The sequence below is a fragment of the Cyprinus carpio genome, chromosome A7 (assembly GCF_018340385.1).
Source record: "Cyprinus carpio isolate SPL01 chromosome A7, ASM1834038v1, whole genome shotgun sequence".
NCBI classification, from domain to species: domain Eukaryota; kingdom Metazoa; phylum Chordata; class Actinopteri; order Cypriniformes; family Cyprinidae; genus Cyprinus; species Cyprinus carpio.
Window position 1 is genome coordinate 46,341,633 of NC_056578.1, and position 17,519 is coordinate 46,359,151.

At 36.8% G+C, this 17,519-nt stretch overlaps 1 protein-coding gene and 2 long non-coding RNA genes across 3 annotated transcripts; all 3 read right to left on the bottom strand.

The window, feature by feature from the left end:
- Nucleotides 1-1,243: 1,243 nt before the first annotated feature.
- Nucleotides 1,244-2,850, bottom strand: LOC122145822 (NACHT, LRR and PYD domains-containing protein 1 homolog). Its single transcript, XM_042761424.1, has 5 exons — nt 2,461-2,850; nt 2,185-2,207; nt 1,758-1,822; nt 1,442-1,653; nt 1,244-1,320 (listed from the first exon to the last, which is right to left on the bottom strand). Exons 1-5 carry the CDS (start codon nt 2,573-2,575, stop codon nt 1,244-1,246), a joined length of 492 nt encoding a protein of 163 aa, XP_042617358.1. The 5' UTR covers nt 2,576-2,850.
- A 10,537-nt stretch (nt 2,851-13,387) lies between these two features.
- Nucleotides 13,388-14,010, bottom strand: LOC122145745. Its single transcript, XR_006160550.1, has 3 exons — nt 13,917-14,010; nt 13,633-13,819; nt 13,388-13,460 (listed from the first exon to the last, which is right to left on the bottom strand). It is a non-coding gene; the product is annotated as an uncharacterized LOC122145745 (long non-coding RNA).
- A 1,386-nt stretch (nt 14,011-15,396) lies between these two features.
- Nucleotides 15,397-17,123, bottom strand: LOC122145743. The gene is made up of 5 exons (XR_006160547.1): nt 17,099-17,123; nt 16,631-16,695; nt 16,323-16,534; nt 15,948-16,201; nt 15,397-15,454 (listed from the first exon to the last, which is right to left on the bottom strand). It is a non-coding gene; the product is annotated as an uncharacterized LOC122145743 (long non-coding RNA).
- Between the last annotated feature and the right edge of the window lie 396 nt (nt 17,124-17,519).

Genomic DNA, 17,519 nt, shown 5'->3' on the forward strand with positions numbered 1-17,519 from the left:
AGAGAGTTTTGTATGTTATTGTGGGTTGTTTACCTGATTCTATATTAACATCCCATATTGTTTTGTCTTCTTTTGTCTTTATATAGAGTTCAATTGGGTTCTTTGCAGCTTGAATGTATAAATCAAAGAAGTTGGCCTTGCAGGGTGTCAGCTGTAAATTCTGACAAAAAGCGAATAGAAATATTTTAGAAAGAGGCAGCATGTCTGGATTATTTTAAATAACTAAACAAACACACACACACACACACACACACGGGTGTCAGCTGTAAATTGGTGTGTGTGTGTTGTGTGGTGTGTGTGTGTGTGTTTGTTTGGTTATTTAAAAATAATATATATATATATATATATATATATATATATATATATATATATATATATATATATATATATGTGTGTGTGGGTGTGTGTGTGTGTGTGTGTGTGGTGTGTTGTGTGTGCAAAGGCACACTTTTTACCACAGTACCGGAGGTTTGATTTTGGAGTCACAAGATGTTCTTCAGGGTGTAACAGTTGTCGATTTTAAGGGCTTCATCTGGTGTTGGTTTTACAAATCTCCATATTACTTTTCTCCTTCTTCTTCACATCCTAACAGTGATAGACAGAATTATTTGTCAAACATGTTACACTTACAGAGGTAGTGTTTATTCTTACTTTCTGCAAGTGCAAAAAGATAAATCTACTCATACTGTCCATATAAATCATTATATTTCAAGTCCTCTGAAGCCATCTTTCAAATCTCAAATACTAAAACCTTTTGAGTGGTGTATATAACTTATAATCAAAGAGGGTTTATACACTTTTCATAAACTTTTTTTTTTTAAGTCAAAGTTATTGTATGGTTTCAAAAGACTTGGGATATAATGAATAATTGGAATAATTGTTTTATTGAATACAAGAGTGGCCTGAGGGAATTATAATGGCAAAATTGTCATTATCCTTTCAGAACAGTTTGGTTATTGGAATCTATTGTGCAATAAAGGGATGATTATTTTCTACAGTTGTAAGTTAATAAATCTCAGATTATATAGCCTCTCATAAAGTTTATCATTAGATTTTACCTTCTTAAGTTTTTTTCATCCTTTAAAATCAGGTACACTTGAAGGTTAAGGGGCAGCAATTTTGTTGCGATAAATCAAAGTATTTTCACAGTGAAATTTCATGGTGAAGTACTGATGCAAATGTGCAATAACTCCCAAGAGTGAGAAGGTGGGATTGAGAAGCTTGGCGTGGAATCGGGGTTAGTTCACATCTCTCCAATGGAAGCTTCACTGCCGTTTACATGAAGAGCTTTCACTGCATCATCTGATGAAGATACAGAATCTGTGGACAGTAATGCTGGTTTAAGTCTTCAAGAACGAGAGCTCAAAGTTCTGGCTTGAAAGGTTTACACGAATGTTGAAATGATTGGATCTGGAGTGAGATATGCCTTACACACACATACCTACACAGATGAAGTGAGGTAGATGAATTTCCTCCAGAGTGCCAGAGGTTACAGTGATGTCCATCAAAGGTCCACATGGTTTATAGTTCTTCATGATATCTTCATGTAATGATTCCCAGTCAACAAACTGATACTCCAAACTGACATCACTGTCCCACCGCCAGCGGAGGCCAGTCTCTGAACATTCATACTGCCCTGCAGAGGAGCTGACACTGAAAAACACAAATATAACACTGACAAAGATGCTCTCAGAAGATGTAATAGTACATATGTAATGTTACAGTATGTAATATTTCAAAAAGATTTATCTCTGTACCTGTACTTGATATTTGCATCAGCTGTGACCTCTGAAGGTTTTTGAACTTCCCATTCAGAATCATCCTGAGAGGGAGACAATAAAACTGAATTAAGAAAAATATAAATAAATAAATAATAAATAAAATTTAATTAAGAAATTAAAAGTCTCAGAAGTACAGAAAATACTTAATTTCAATAGAATTTGAAACTGTTTCATGTCAAAAACAAATAAAAAAATATTCAGTCAAAATCTACAAATATTCAGATTTTTCAAGAATTCTGATCTTTTTAACATTTATATTAAGCAACGTTTAGCAATGAGGGAGAAATTAAATGTATCTATGAAACATAATACCACTAATGAAGACAACCAGCTAAACACATACACAGAGTGGCAATAGACAGGAATTATGACTGGTTTAATGAAGCAGCCTCCCTTTACTCACCTCTAATTCACAGGTCTCACAACCTGATTAAAGATTAACAAAACAAAACCAGTCAGCAAATAAGCAAAAATGTCCACAGTAAAAACATCAGTCTCATCAATCTCTTATGAAGATTATATATTATATATCTATATATATATATATATATATATATATATATATATATATATATATATATATATATATATATATATATATATATATTCTAAGTAGCATCGCCATATTTCCACTTTTTTTTTTTTTTTTTTTTTTGATAAACTCTGGCCAAAAACCTACCTTTTGTATCAATTCCCATTTTGTTGTAAGCAGTTCTTAATTTATAAGACATCTCCACCTGGAATAGTTTCTGGATTGCGGGAAATGGTTTTTGGGCTTTTTTGAGATCTTTCATAAATCTTCATAATTTTATGATCATGCTTTACTGCACCTGGAAGAGGAAAACAAGATCAAAATCAAAATCAAATACATCTAGATCGGGGTGTCAACTCATTTTAGCTTGAGGGCCAGACCGGAAAATGTCCCCTTGAGTGGCCCTTGAATTACCTTTTGTTAAACATTAATTTGTTCACAATTACATTAATATTAATATTAACCATACATTTACTCAAATGATTTGTTGAAAAACACAGATTTATTCGATAACAAAACACGGGTTGCTCTGAGACGCACAAATGTTGTACTCAGGCTTTGTTAAACGGGTCATATGATGCGATTTCAATTTTTCTTTCTCTTTGGAGTGTTAAAAGCTTTTGGTGAATAAAGGAGATCTGTGAAGTTGCAAAGACTAAAGTCTCAAATCCAAAGAGATATTCTTTATAAAAGTTGAGACTCGTCCATGCCCCCCTGAAACGACTCGTTCTAACTCTACATCAGTATGTGGGAAGATTTACATAACGCCACCCAGATGTTCATGCAAAGAAAGAAGGCGCATCTTTTATTCTCATTGTAGTATTGTTGTTGCCGTCGCCGCCATGCTGTGTGTTTCACTGTGAAACGAAACTACTTTGTTTGGCCTTCCAAAAGAAGACACGACTAGAAATTATGTTTACATCATGTTTATAATGGGTTTTGTGTTTATGTCTCGTTGCTCCAGCCGGACAAGGCATCACAATAGGTTAAGAGGCGTAACATTTCCGTCACACGCTTGAGGCATTCGGACAATCTTCCAAAAGAGGACATGACTAGAAATCAGTGGTGAAGTTGTATGTCAACACTGTTCCAGAACAGTTTAACCAAAAATATTCAGATGTGTGGCTATGCATTTTATGGATGATGAGGACTGTTTCCTGAACCAGTAGCCTGCAATGCGTCTGTGGCACAACGGCTGTTTCTATAAAGTTGGGCAGTTCAAACACGTTTTTTTTTTTATATTAAATAATTTGCTAATGATGATTCAAACGCGAGTTTGAGCTGTAGAGTAGTGCTTGTTGTTGTTTCTCCAATCACAAATGCAGACATGGTTTTATGTTTACGCAGCGCAATATGCAACGCGTAAAAAGACAGTATAAGTCATTATAATCAGTCATTATGTCATAATGGGTTTTATTTGTTTTGTCTCGTCTAGTGTTGTCCGGATCGTGAACAAATCTTTATCATTTTAACGGATCTTGTACCGGTCAAAACCAGTTCACCAAAATCTATCTGAATCGTTTGAAACGGTTCGTGTCTCCAGTACGCACTAATCCACAAATAACGTCCCAGGTTACGTATGTAACCATGGTTCCCGGAAGGGAACGAGACGCTGCGTCCGAAAACGCTTTGGAAAATGCCCTTCAGCGTGACCAGCTCTGAATAACATGTGTAATTAGTCCAATGAATGGGTGTGACGTCATAGGCGGGTGACGTAATGACCTGGAAGCTATAAAAGCACGTGAGGTGGAATGAGCGTCAGCTTCTAGGAATGAAGCGAACTCTGGCAGGGATGCCGGAAGTATGGCCTAGAGATGCAGCGTCTCGTTCCCTTCGGGGAACCATGCTTACATACGTAACCTGGGACGTTCCCCTTCAGGAACTCGAGCTGCGTCCGAAAACGTTATGGGAACGAGAATGCCCACGCCGCCAGACTTGCAATCCCTGCCTAGTGTGTATACAAGGAGCACAGCTAAGGCAAGAGAACAGAAGAGCCTGGAGTGGCTTGCAGAACTAAACCATAAAATCTGACGAATGTGAGGGGGGGTGGACCATCCAGCTGCATTGCAGATGTCCTGCATGGACACACCTGACAAGAAGGCCTTGGAGGCCGCCATACTGTGGGTAGAGTGAGCCTTGACTCCCAATGGTGAGGGGAGATCAGAGCACTCACAGGCAGTAGTAATTACATCTACTATCCACCGACTGAGGGTCAGTTTTGTGGCTGGAAGACCTCCCTTAGGGGGACAATAGTATACAAACAGGTTGGTCCACCTTTCTCCACATGGCAGCTCTGTTGATCGCACTGGACACATACAGTTTAGCTTCTGCTAGTCTGGCTCCCTGAAGGGAGGAGGACTGAAGGACTGAAGGCCTGCAGTACGATAGGCTGTGGGATAACTGAGGGAACCTTCGGGACAGTGCTTGAGAGTAGAGAAACACTTTGGCCATGCCGGGCGCAAAGTCTAAATAGGAAGATCCCCAACTCTCTTTAGAGAAGTAATAGCTAGAAGAAAGGCAGTCTTAATCGTGAGATAGCGATCAGCGATTTCTTCAATAGGCTCGAAAGGAGGTTTTACAAAGAGCTTCTAGCACCACAGCCAGGTCTCACGTGGGAACACGAGAATGTACCGGAGGCCTCAGCCTCAGCGTACCACGGAGGAAACGAGAAACTACTGGGGGTGTCTGCCCACTGATTGGTCACCGAGAGGGCCCTGGTAGGCCGCAATGGCCGCCACATATACCTTCAGGGTGGAGTGAGTCAACCCTGTGGAGAAACGGGACTGCAGGAATTCAGCATTGTACCAACTGGGCAGTTGACTTGGTCAAATTGACGATCTCTGCACCAAGAAGAGAAAAGTTTCCACTTCAAGGCATACAGTTTCCTCGTGAGGGAGCTCTGGATTGGAGGATGGTCTCAACAACCGCAGTTGAGAGACCAGAAGCTACTTAACTTCCATAGCTCCGGGCGGGGGTGGAATATTGTGCCCTCCGCCTGTGAGAGGAGATCCCCTTCTCTGACTTTTTACTGACGTGAGGATCGACTCGATACGAGCAGGGGACAGATGTGCCTGCATCGTGGTCTAATCCCACACCACGCCCAGATAAGTGGTCCTCTGTAATGGAGAAAGCACACTTTTCTTGGCGTTTAATCTTAACCCCGACTTTCTCATATGGGCGAGAACGACATCTCGATGTCGAATCACCATCTGCTCTGATTGAGCCGGAATCAACCAATCGTCGATATAATATAGTATGTGGATGCCCTGGAGTCGCAGTGGAGCCAGCACAGCATCCACACACTTCGTGATAGTTCGGGGTGAGAGTGCTAGGCCAAAAGGAAGAACTCGATACTGGTAAGCTTCGCCCCTGAAAGCAAACCTTAGGAACTTCCTGTGATTGGGAAGGATGGAGATATGAAAGTAAGCATCTTTTAGATCTATCGTGACAAACCAGTCCTCGGACCTGATCTGAGACACGACCTACATGATAGTGAGCATCTTGAACTTTTCAGTCGCATGACTGAGCAGTTTAACTGATGCAGATCTAAAATCAGACGCAACCCCCTATCCTTCTTTGGAACTATAAAGTATCAGCTGTAGAACCCGGAACTCTTTGTTGTGAGGAGGGACCACTTCGATGGCCTCCTTCCTCTAGAGGGTGTTTACATCTTGTTCCAATATCAGAGCCTGCTCGGGGCCCACTAGTGTGGGAAAGACCCCTTTGAAAGGCAGCAGTGGAGCGCCGAACTGAATGCGATAGCCTTTTTCTACATTCTGCAGGACCAAACAAGACACATTTGGCAGTAGTTTCCACGCTGCTAAATAGTCTACTAAGGAAACCAGTCTCTCGAGACTGGTCTCTGATGTACTTGGAGCTGCTAGCTCGGTGCCCTGAAGCGGGAAAACCGGCAGGAAACAACTGAACTAACTGCTGTTGAGGGCTCTGAGGAGAAACGGACACTGTGTAATGCGGTGCACCCCGCGCTCTTCCCCAGTAGGGGTCACCCTCAGCAGTCCTGGATGTTCGTCTGTCAGACCGCTTGTGGAGGGCTTCCTGGACTGAAGCACAAACCCTCAGATCGGGCCTCGTCTTGAAAGTCCCCGGCTTTAGAGCGCCACCGACCTCAGTCCCGTTGCGGTGGGAGCACGAGAGACGATGCTCATTTTTTGCACCTCCCTGTATGAGAAGCTGGTACACGGCCAGGGCTCCCGCCCAGCAGCCCCCTGAGCTAGAGGACAGCGAGGGAGAAACCACTGGTTTACGAGCTGTTTACGAGCCTCATGGTAAGCACATGTTTTTTTCATGCTTGAGCCCTGCTGCAGATTTTACTATGGTGCTGTTTCAGTAAATATCAGAAGTTGTTTAAAAAAAAAACTGTGGCTTGTCGTGAGTTTGAGACAGTTGTACTCATTTTTTGAGTAACGAGCCAAACACTGCACTTTTTGTATACACAACACCCTCCAATGTCATAAAAAGAAAATGAGAAATCCAAAACATTAAACGTAGCGATGTACCAAATATCACAATGTTTTTGGGGACTAGTAACGTGGCTTAGAGAGACAGAGGATGACAGAGAGTGAGCTGGGAACCAGCATGCTCTTTTTGCCACACTCTCAGAAAAGAAGGTACAAAAGCTGTCACTGGGGCAGTACCTTTTCAAAAGGTACACTTCTGTAATCTAGAATCAAGCAGAGATCCTTCTCAAGCAGCAGCCAAAGAGCTCAAGATAAAGATAATGAAGTCATATAACAACACGTTCGTGAGACTCGGGCGAAAATTCCATCCATGCCACACTCTTAATGGCAAAACACAAGAGCTTTCTGCTTAGAATAGCCCAGTATCTGGAGGAGGACACCAGTCTTACGCCTTCACCTAGTCTGCTTCAAAGCTACAGCAATAGTAAATTCTTTAGTTTAAAATAGCAGAACTAGGAATGCAACACAACTTGAATGTGGATGCAAAGCATGTGTGAAACCCTCTCAAACTCAGCCCTAGACGATATCAGAGGTTACAATGCATCTATCATCACTTACATGCCACTCAAAATCTCACAGCTTTATAACGCTCATGTATATCCAGAGGCGTAACCCAGTAACTCAAGTAAATGAGCAATTTGTTCACTTTAAATTAAAAATAGAAAATATACTTTATTTAATTTCAAAAATTATGGTTTTATTTTAATATTTTATATTATAGTTCAAATCACCTTTGTGGGCCGTATTTGGCCACGACCCGTATGTTTGACACTCCTGAACTAGATCATTTATGTTATGAATTTTTAGGGTTGATTATTTTCACCAAACATCAAAGCTGCTTAACTTACCAGATGCAATCATTTTTTTTTAGTGTCACATAGAACGTGGGGCATACCTGAAACACCAAGATGTTAATCTGTGTGATATATATATATATAGTCACATTCACAGTTTCACAGTTGCTGCCATTTAAGCCATCGTTCATTAAACATGGTGCTTGTGTGCCATTTTCTGGATTCATTTATATTAGTAATAACGTACTTCTGACATTGCACGGCTGGACAGGATCAGAATCGCTTTCTAGTTCTTCGATTGTTTTCTTTATCATTTCTGTTGCTGATTCTATATTACTGAGTATAGATGAGACATCAAATGACTGATCTTCAGTTTCCATAAGCTCTCTGAGTTCTTTTGCTGCATCCTTTATTCTCTTTTTCTGGCCTTTTGTTTCTTGATTTAAGCAAAAAAATAAAGATCAAAACCTTCACAGAGACACAGGGTTGGCAAATAACAGTGAAAATTCAGATATTAAAAAAATCCCATTGACTTTTACCCTTTTGGCCATATGTCGTTAAGACGACACAGCTCCTGTATTTGTTCTGCATATTCAATTCAAAAGTTGCTCCAATTTTTTAAAGTTTTGACATCTTACAAAAAATATAAGCCGAAAAAAACATGTAAAAAGTCTTCATTCAATCTTCATTTAAACAAACTTTAAAGTGAACAAAAAACAATAAATTATATATATTATACATATTGACTGAACACCACATCCGCAAGTCCCAACTTTCGTCTTAGACTGTGACTTTGCAGCCTCACATAGCATTGTAACTTCCCACTGCAGTGCGAGTCCCTTGAGGGGGGAAGTCTCAGTTGACTCCAACCATGGTTCCATGCGAAGGAACGAGATGCTACGACACCCTGCCATACTTCCTGAAAGCTTGTGTCAACGGCTCAGCCAATTCAGAAGTGACATTATTTGGTGCAGTTATGCTATCGCTTCCTGGTCACAATGTCACATTCTACACAGGGACATCACACACGCCCAATGGAATGATTTCATACATGTAGCAAGACGCAATCACTCAGTAGTGACTTCTGATTGCGCATCTCGTTCCCTCTCAGGATTTGTTTTTTTTGTTTCCAATAGTATAGGAAAACTACAAATGACATATAGCATAAGTGCTAATGCACAATAAGAGTAATACATTTAACTTTACAGATATGAAGAACATGTACTGGCACTGAATAAATGTTCATTGTCACATACTCAGTTGGTGAGGTCATCGGACTGCAGGCAGCAAAGGAGGCCAAAAATATTGAAATATTAAACTAATAAATATTATTCGTAACTGCCGATAAAGTTTATGTATTGTTTATTATTATAGAATGTCTATGTTATGTATCTTCAGCATGTGAAGACTGTATGATAATGAAATTGTACTGCCACTTACAGACTGGAATGTTAAGTCACGGACAAGAAACACAGGAACAAAAAAAAATAAAAAAAAATAAATAAAGATTAAAATATAAATAACTGATCTGCGGACAGTTTGTATGTTTTGTAGGGTTGTTACCGATTTTTTCTATTATTAACATCCCATATGTTTTTGTCTTTTTGTCTTATATTAGAGTTCAGTGGTTCTTTGCATCTTGAATGTAATAAATCAAAGGAAGTTGCCATGCAGGGTTATGTCAGCTGTAAATTACGAACAAAAAGGAATTGAAATATTTAGAAAGAAGCAGCATGTAAGTCATGGATTACTTTAAATAACTATACCAAAAACACCCACACGACAACACCTAGATATAGATCCATATATATTATATATATGCGTATAGATATATATACTATATATATATATATATATAGTATATATAATATAATTTATATATATATTATATCTATATATATATATATATCTATCTGATATAGGTGTGTTTGTGATGTGTGTTGTATACACATGCCAAAGGCAACTTTTACAAGTACATGTGGTTTGATTCGGAGGTCACCAAGAGTCTTCAGGTGTTAACAGTTTGATTTTTCAGGGCTCATCTGGTGATGCACACATTTACAATCTCATATTATGTTTCTCCTTCTCCTTCCACATCCTAACATTGATTGACAGAATTATTTGTAAACATGTGTTCTACGAGGGTAGTGTTATCTCTTACTTCATGCAAGTGCAAAAAAATAAATCACCACGGTCATACTGTCCATATAACAGTTATATTCAAGTCCTCTAAAGCCATCTTTCAAATCTAAAATACTAAAAACCTTTGCGGGGTTGTATATAACTTATAATCAAAGAGGATTATACACAGTAATAAACCTTTTTTTTGTTTTTAGTCAAAGTTATTCTGTTCAAAAGACGTTGGACTATAATGAATAATGGACTAATTGTTTTTGAATAAAAAGGAGTGGCATGAGGGACAATTATAATGCAAAATTTTCATTATTCCATCAGATCAGTTTGGTTATTGGGAAATCATTGTACTGTCAGATCTAAAAATCATCCAATACATGGATGATTATTTTCTACAGTTGTAAGTAAATAAATGTCAGCTTACATAGACCTTCCTAAAGGTTCCATTAGATTTAACCTTCTTAAGTTTTTCCTCCTTTAAAAATCAGGTCACATGAAGGTTAAGGGCAGCAATGCAATTTTGTGTGAAAATCAAAGTTCACAGTGAAATTTATGGTGAAGACGGAGCAAATGTGCAATAACTCCCAAGAGTGAGAACGGTGGGACCTGAGATGCTTGGTGTGAAATCTGTGTCTAGTTCACATCTCTCCAATGAAGCTTATGCCGATTTACATAAAGAGATCTCACCTGCATATATGATGAAGCTACAGAATCTGTGGATCCCCCCCCCCCCCTCCAGTTAAAATTTTGCTGGCGGTTAAGTCTTCAAGAATGAGAGCTCACAAGTTCTGGCTTGAAAGGTTACACGAATGTGAACTGATTGATCTGGAGTGAGAGCTGCCTTAAACACCCTACCTACACAGATGAAGTGAGTAGATGAATTTCCTTCAGAGTGCCAGAGGTTACAGTGATGTACATCAAAGGTCCAATGGTTTGTAGTATTCATGATCTCAGGTAATGATTACCAGTCAACAAAATGATACTGCCAAACTGACATCACTGTCACACTGCCAGCTGGAGGCCAGTCTCTGAACATTCATACTGCCCTGAGAGGAGCTGACACTGAAAAAACACAAATATAAAACACTGACATAAGCTGCTCTAAGAAGCGGTACTGTACTGTTACAAGCATGTAATATTATAAAGATTATCCTCTGTTACCGAGTTACTGATATTGCCTCAGTTTTGACCTCTGAAGGTCTTTTAACTCCATCAGAATCATCCTGATAGCAAAAAATAAACTCTATTAAGATTGAGTTAAAGATTTATTTATTTTGTTTAAATTTGCAATACTCAGAACCAGCCCTTCTAGGCACCAACAACCATTCCAGTTCAAAGTCACCTAAATATATACATTTATATATATATATATATAGATAGATATATCTATTATATATTATTATATTATAGCTATATATTCTGATTCTTCAAGAATCTTGATCTCTCAACGACTAATATAAGAAAGTAGCAAGGAGGGTGATGAAATAAATGATCAGAAGACCTAATACCACTAATGAAGACAACCAGCTAAACACATCACACAGAGTGGCAATAATAGAAGGATATGTGATCTGGTTTAATGAAGCGACTCCCTTTTACCACCTCTAATTCACCAGGCTCACAACGATTAAAGAATGAACAATAACAAAACCAGTCAGCTTAAAGCAAATGTCCACAGTAAACCTCAGTCTCAGCAATCCTCTGAAGATTAAAAAAGAAATTTATAGATCGATATATATATATATATATATATATATATTATATATATATATATATATATATATTAGATATTATATATATAATGATATACTATTAGCTTTAAAAAGTTACTAAATTTAAATTATCTAATTTGATTTAATGTAGAACGATATGTGAATAAATTTGTTATGGGTTACTAGTAAAAGAGATGTGCATTGTAAGTGTAGGGAAACTTTAGTTCCAAGTAGCATCACCATAGTTCATTTTTTTTTTTTTTTTTTTTTTTTTTGATTATTCTGGCCACGAACCTACCTTTTGTATCAATCCCATTTTGTTGTGTAACAGTTCTTTAATTATAAGACGTCCCTCCTGGAACCAGGTTTCGGATTGCGGGAAATGGTTTTTTGGTTTTTTTTTGAGATCTTCAAAAATCTCATAATTTTAGGGACAATGCTTTACCTGCACCTGGAAGAAGAAAAAAAACGATCAGTTCAAAAATCAAATACATCTAGATCAGGGGTGTCAACTTCATTTTAGGTTGAGGGCCAGACCGAAAATGGTCCCCTTGAGTGGCACCTGAATGTACCTTGTGTTAAACATTTAATATGGTTCACAATACAGTAATATTAATATAATATCCACAAAATAAGGGTTCTTTTAGCAACCTGTCCACTGACCCCTTTAAAAAATGTCTGGTGGTGAAACAGCAACAACAGACCACATTGTGTTAAATGAAACCTAATACCATAGTCAAAAACATCTTGTTGTTTAACAGTTTTATAAGATCCTACGTTATCAATACTTAACTACTTATTATATGTATCAGAACTATCAAGCAACTTTCTCTGGAACTAGTACTGTGACTAAGTACTAATATAATTAAGAATAATATCGTTACAATCCCATTACATATAGCGCGGGAGGGCGGACGCACGTTTCTTATGCTTGAGCCTGCTGCAGTTTTTACTATGGTGCTGAGCATTAAATATCAGAAGTTGTTTAAAAACTGTGGCTGTAATGAGTTTGAGCCCATTTCGTACCTCATCATGTATCTGTAACTTTAATGGATTTCACAGGCTGCAAAAAATGATGCAGTGTCCCATTTGGGGTGTTATGAAAAGTAAGTAAACTAAAAAATAATGTAGCGTAATTATACTGTTGGCCGCGAGTAATAAGAAAATATTAACATTACGTTCAAAAGGAGTTTAGAGAGACAGAGGATGACAGAGAGTGAGCTGGGAAACCAGCCTGCTCTTTTTTGCCACACTCTCAGAAAAGAAGGTAGAAAAGCTGTCACTGGGGCAGTACCTTTTCAAAAGGTACACTTCTGTAATCTAGAAATCAAGCAGAGATCCTTCCAAGCAGCAGCCAAAGAGCTCAAGATAAAGATAATGACGTCCATGTCACAACACGTTCGTGAGACTCGGGTGAAAATTCCATCCATGCCACACTCTTAATTGCAAAACACAAGAGTTTCTGCTTAGAATAGACCCCAGTATCTGGAGGAGGACACCAGTCTTACGCCTTCACCTAGTCTGCTTCAAAAGCTACAGCAATAGTAAATTCTTAGTTTAAAATAGCAGAAACTAGGAATGCAACACAACTTGAATGTGGATGCAAGCATGTGTCGAAACCCTCTCAAACTCAGCCCTAGGCGATATCAGAGTTACAATGCATCTATCATCACTTGCATGCCAAATTTTTTGCACATCTTATAATGCTCATGTATATATCCAGAGGCGTAACCAGCAACTCAAGTAAATGAGCAATTTGTTCACTTTAAATTAAAAATAGCAAATACACTTTATTTAATTTTCAAAATTATGGTTTATTTAATATTTTATATTATAGTTCAAATCACCTTGTGGGCCGCATTTGGCCACACAACCCGTATGTTTGACAGTCCTGAACTAGATCATTTATGTAATGTTTTTGGAAAAAAACGGAAATTTTTAGGGTTGATATTTTTACCAAACATCAAAGCTGCTTAACTTACCAGATGCAATCATTTTCTTTTTAGTGTCACATAGAACTCGGGGCATACCTGAAACACCAAGATGTTAATCTGTGTGATATATTATATATATATTTATAATATATATATATATATATGGTCACATTCACAGTTTCACAGTTGCTGCCATTTAAGCCATTGTTCATTAAACATGATGCTTGTGTGCCATTTTCTGGATTAATTTAGATTAGTAATAACTTACTTCTGACACTGCATGGCTGGACAGGATCAGAATCGCTTTCTAGTTCTTCGATTGTTTTCTTTATCATTTCTGTTGCTGATTCTATATTACTGAGTATAGATGAGACATCAAATGACTGATCTTCAGTTTCCATAAGCTCTCTGAGTTCTTTGCTGCATCCTTTATTCTCTTTTTCTGGCCTTTGTTTCTTGATTTAAGCAAAATAAAGATCAACACCTTCACAGAGACGCAGGGTTGGCAAATAACAGTGAAATTCAGATATTAAAAAAAACATTGACTCTTACCCTTTTGGGCATATGTCGTTAAGACGACACAGCTCCTGTATTTGTTCTGCATATTCATTCAAAAGTTGCTCCAATTTTTTAAAGTTTTTGAAATCTTGACAAAAATATAAGCAGAAAAAAAACATGTAAAAGTCTTCATTCCAATCAAAACAACTTTAAAGTGAACAAAAACAATAAATATATATTTACATATTGCCCTGAAACACCACATACGCAAGTCCAAACTTTGCGTCTTAGACTGTGCTTGCAGCTCACATAGCATTGTAACTTCCACTGCAGTGCGAGTTCCCTTGAGGGGGGAACGTCTCAGGTTTGACTCCAACCATGGTTCCCTGAGAACTGCACATTCAGAAACTCACCCTCCCATACTTCCTGCAAGCTTGTGATCAGCTTGCTTCAGCCAATCAGAAGCTGACATTATTTGGTTCAGTTATGCTATAGCTTCCTGTTCACAATGTCACATGCTACACAGTGACATCACACCATGCCATTGGACTGATTTCATACATGTAGCAAGACGCAATCAATCAGAAGTGATTCTGATGCAGCATCTCGTTCCCTCTCAGGGTTATGCTATATTTTTTACAATAGTATAGTAAAACTTAAATGACATATACGCATCAGTGGCTAAATGCACAATAATAGTAATACATTTAACTTTACAGAATATGACAGAACACTTTACTGGCCACTGAATTAAATGTTCATTGTCACACACTCGTTGAGGAGGTCGTCTGACTGCAGTCAGCTGAAATGAGGCCAAAAATATTTTACTTTAAACTATTTAAACTATATTAAAAATTATTCTAACTGCACTAACTGCAAAACAAAAGTATTTTTATTTATTTATTTATAGCATGTATATGTGTATTTATATTTATAGCATGTGAAGATCTGTATGAATAATGAAATTGTACTGCCACTTACAGACTGGAATGTTTAATTCATCTGAAAGAACACAGGAAAATTAAAAAAAATAAAAAATAAAATAAAGATAAAATATAAAATAACTGATCTGCGGACAGTTTTGTATGTTTTTGTGGGTTGTTTACTGATTCTATATTAACATCCCATATTGTTTTGTCTTCTTTTGTCTTATATATAGAGTTCAGTTGTTGTTTCTTTGCATCTTGAATGTATAAATCAAAGAAGTTGGCCTTGCAGGGTGTCAGCTGTAAATTCTGACAAAAAGTGAATTGAAATATTTAGAAAGACAGCAGCATGTAAGTCTGGATTATTTTAAATAACTAAACACACACACACACACACACACACACACATATACATATATATATATACATATATATATATATAATATATATATATATAGTATATATATATATAATATATATATATATATATGTGTGTGTGTGTGTGTGTGTGTGTATACACATGCAAAGGCAAACTTTTACAAGTACCTGTGGTTTGATTTCGGAGTCACAAGATGTCTTCAGGGTGTGTAAAGTTGTCGATTTCAGGTCTTCATCTGGTGATGGTTTTACAATCTCCATATTATGTTTCTCCTTCTCCTTCACATCCTAACAGTGATGACAGAATTATTTGTCAAACATGTTCTTACAGAGGTAGTGTTATTCTTACTTTCTGCAAGTGCAAAAAAATAAATCTACTCATACTGTCCATATAAAAAGTTATATTTCAAGTCCTCTAAAGCCATCTTTCAAATCTCAAATACTAAAACCTTTTGAGTGGTGTATATAACTTATAATCAAAGAGGATTATACACATTTCATAAAAACTTTTTTTTTTTTTAGTCAAAGTTATTCTATGGTTTCAAAAGACTTTGGAATATAATGTAATAATTGGAATAATTGTTTTATTGAATAAAAAGAGTGGCCTGAGGGAAATTATAATGGCAAAATTGTCATTATCCTTTCAGAACAGTTTGGTTATTGGAATCTATTGTTACTTCAGATAAAATCATCCAATTAAATGGATGATTATTTTCTACAGTTGTAAGTAAATAAATGTCAGTTACATAGCCTCTCATAAAGTTTTATCATTAGATTTTACCTTCTTAAGTTTTTCATCCTGTAAAATCAGGTACACATGAAGGTTAAGGGCAGCAATTTTGTTGTGATAAATCAAAGTTTCACAGTGAAATTTCATGGTGAAGTACTGATGCAAATGTGCAATAACTCCCAAGAGTGAGAAGGTGGGACTGAGAAGCTTGGTGTGAAATCTGGGTTAGTCACATCTCTCCAATGAAGCTTCACTGCCGTTTACATTAAGAGCTTTCACTGCATCATCTGATGAAGATACAGAATCTGTGGACAGTAATGCTGGTTTAAGTCTTCAAGAATGAGAGCTCAAAGTTCTGGCTTGAAAGGTTTACACGAATGTGAAATGATTTGATCTGGAGTGAGATATGCCTTACCACACACATACCTACACAGATGAAGTGAGGTAGATGAATTTCCTTCAGAGTGCCAGAAGTTACAGTGATGTCCATCAAAGTTCCACATGGTTTGTAGTTCTTCATGATATCTTCATGTAATGATTCCCAGTCAACAAACTGATACTCCAAACTGACATCACTGTCACACTGCCAGCGGAGGCCAGTCTCTGAACATTCATACTGCCCTGCAGAGGAGCTGACACTGAAAAACACAAATATAACACTGACAAAGATGCTCTCAGAAGATGTACTGTAATGTTACAAGCATGTAATATTTCATAAAGATTTATCTCTGTACCTGTACTTGATATTTGCCTCAGTTTTGACCTCTGAAGGTCTTTTAACCTCCCATTCAGAATCATCCTGATAGTGGCAAAAATAAACTCTATTAAGATTGAGTTTAAAGATTTTTTTTTTTTTTTTTTAAATTTTTTGAAATACTCAGACCAGCCCTTCTGGCACCAACAACCATTCCCATGTTCAAAGTCACTTAAATCTATACAGTATATATATATATATATATATATATATATTATATATATATATATATATATATATATATATATATATATATATATTCTGATTCTTCAAGAATCCTTTGATCTCTTCAACGACTAATATTAAGCAATGTTTAGCAAGGAGGGTGAAACTAAATGTATCTATAAGACATAATACCACTAATGAAGACAACCAGCTAAACACATACACAGAGTGGCAATAGACAGGAATTGTGACTGGTTTAATGAAGCAGACTCCCTTTACTCACCTCTAATTCACATGTCTCACAACCTGATTAAAGAATAACAAACAAAAACCAGTCAGCTAAAGCAAAATGTCCACAGTAAACATCAGTCTCATCAATCTCTTATGAAGATTAAAATTAAAATATATATATAATATATATATATATATTATATATATCTATATATATATATATATAATGAATATATATATTATATATTATTCATTAGCTTTAAAAAGTTACTAAATTTTAAATTATATATAATTTGATTTAATGTAGAATGATATGTAGCATAATTTTGTTATGAGTTTACCTAGTAAAAGAGATGTGCATTGTACAGTGTAGGAAACTATAGTTTCCAAGTAGCATCACCATAGTTCCATTTTTTTTTTTTTTTTTTTTTTTTTGTTTGATTAATTCTGGCCAAGAACCTACCTTTGTATCA

Bases quoted from the DNA above. Each gene is read 5' to 3' on its own strand.
- LOC122145822 (XM_042761424.1), bottom strand. From the start codon at position 2,575: ATGAAAGATCTCAAAAAAGCCCAAAAACCATTTCCCGCAATCCAGAAA. The intron at 1,823-2,184 runs GTGAGTAAAGGG...TCTCCCTCTCAG, and splicing joins GTGAGACCTGTGAATTAGAG to GATGATTCTGAATGGGAAGT. The intron at 1,321-1,441 runs GTATGTGTGTGT...TACTGTCCACAG, and splicing joins ACCTCACTTCATCTGTGTAG to ATTCTGTATCTTCATCAGAT.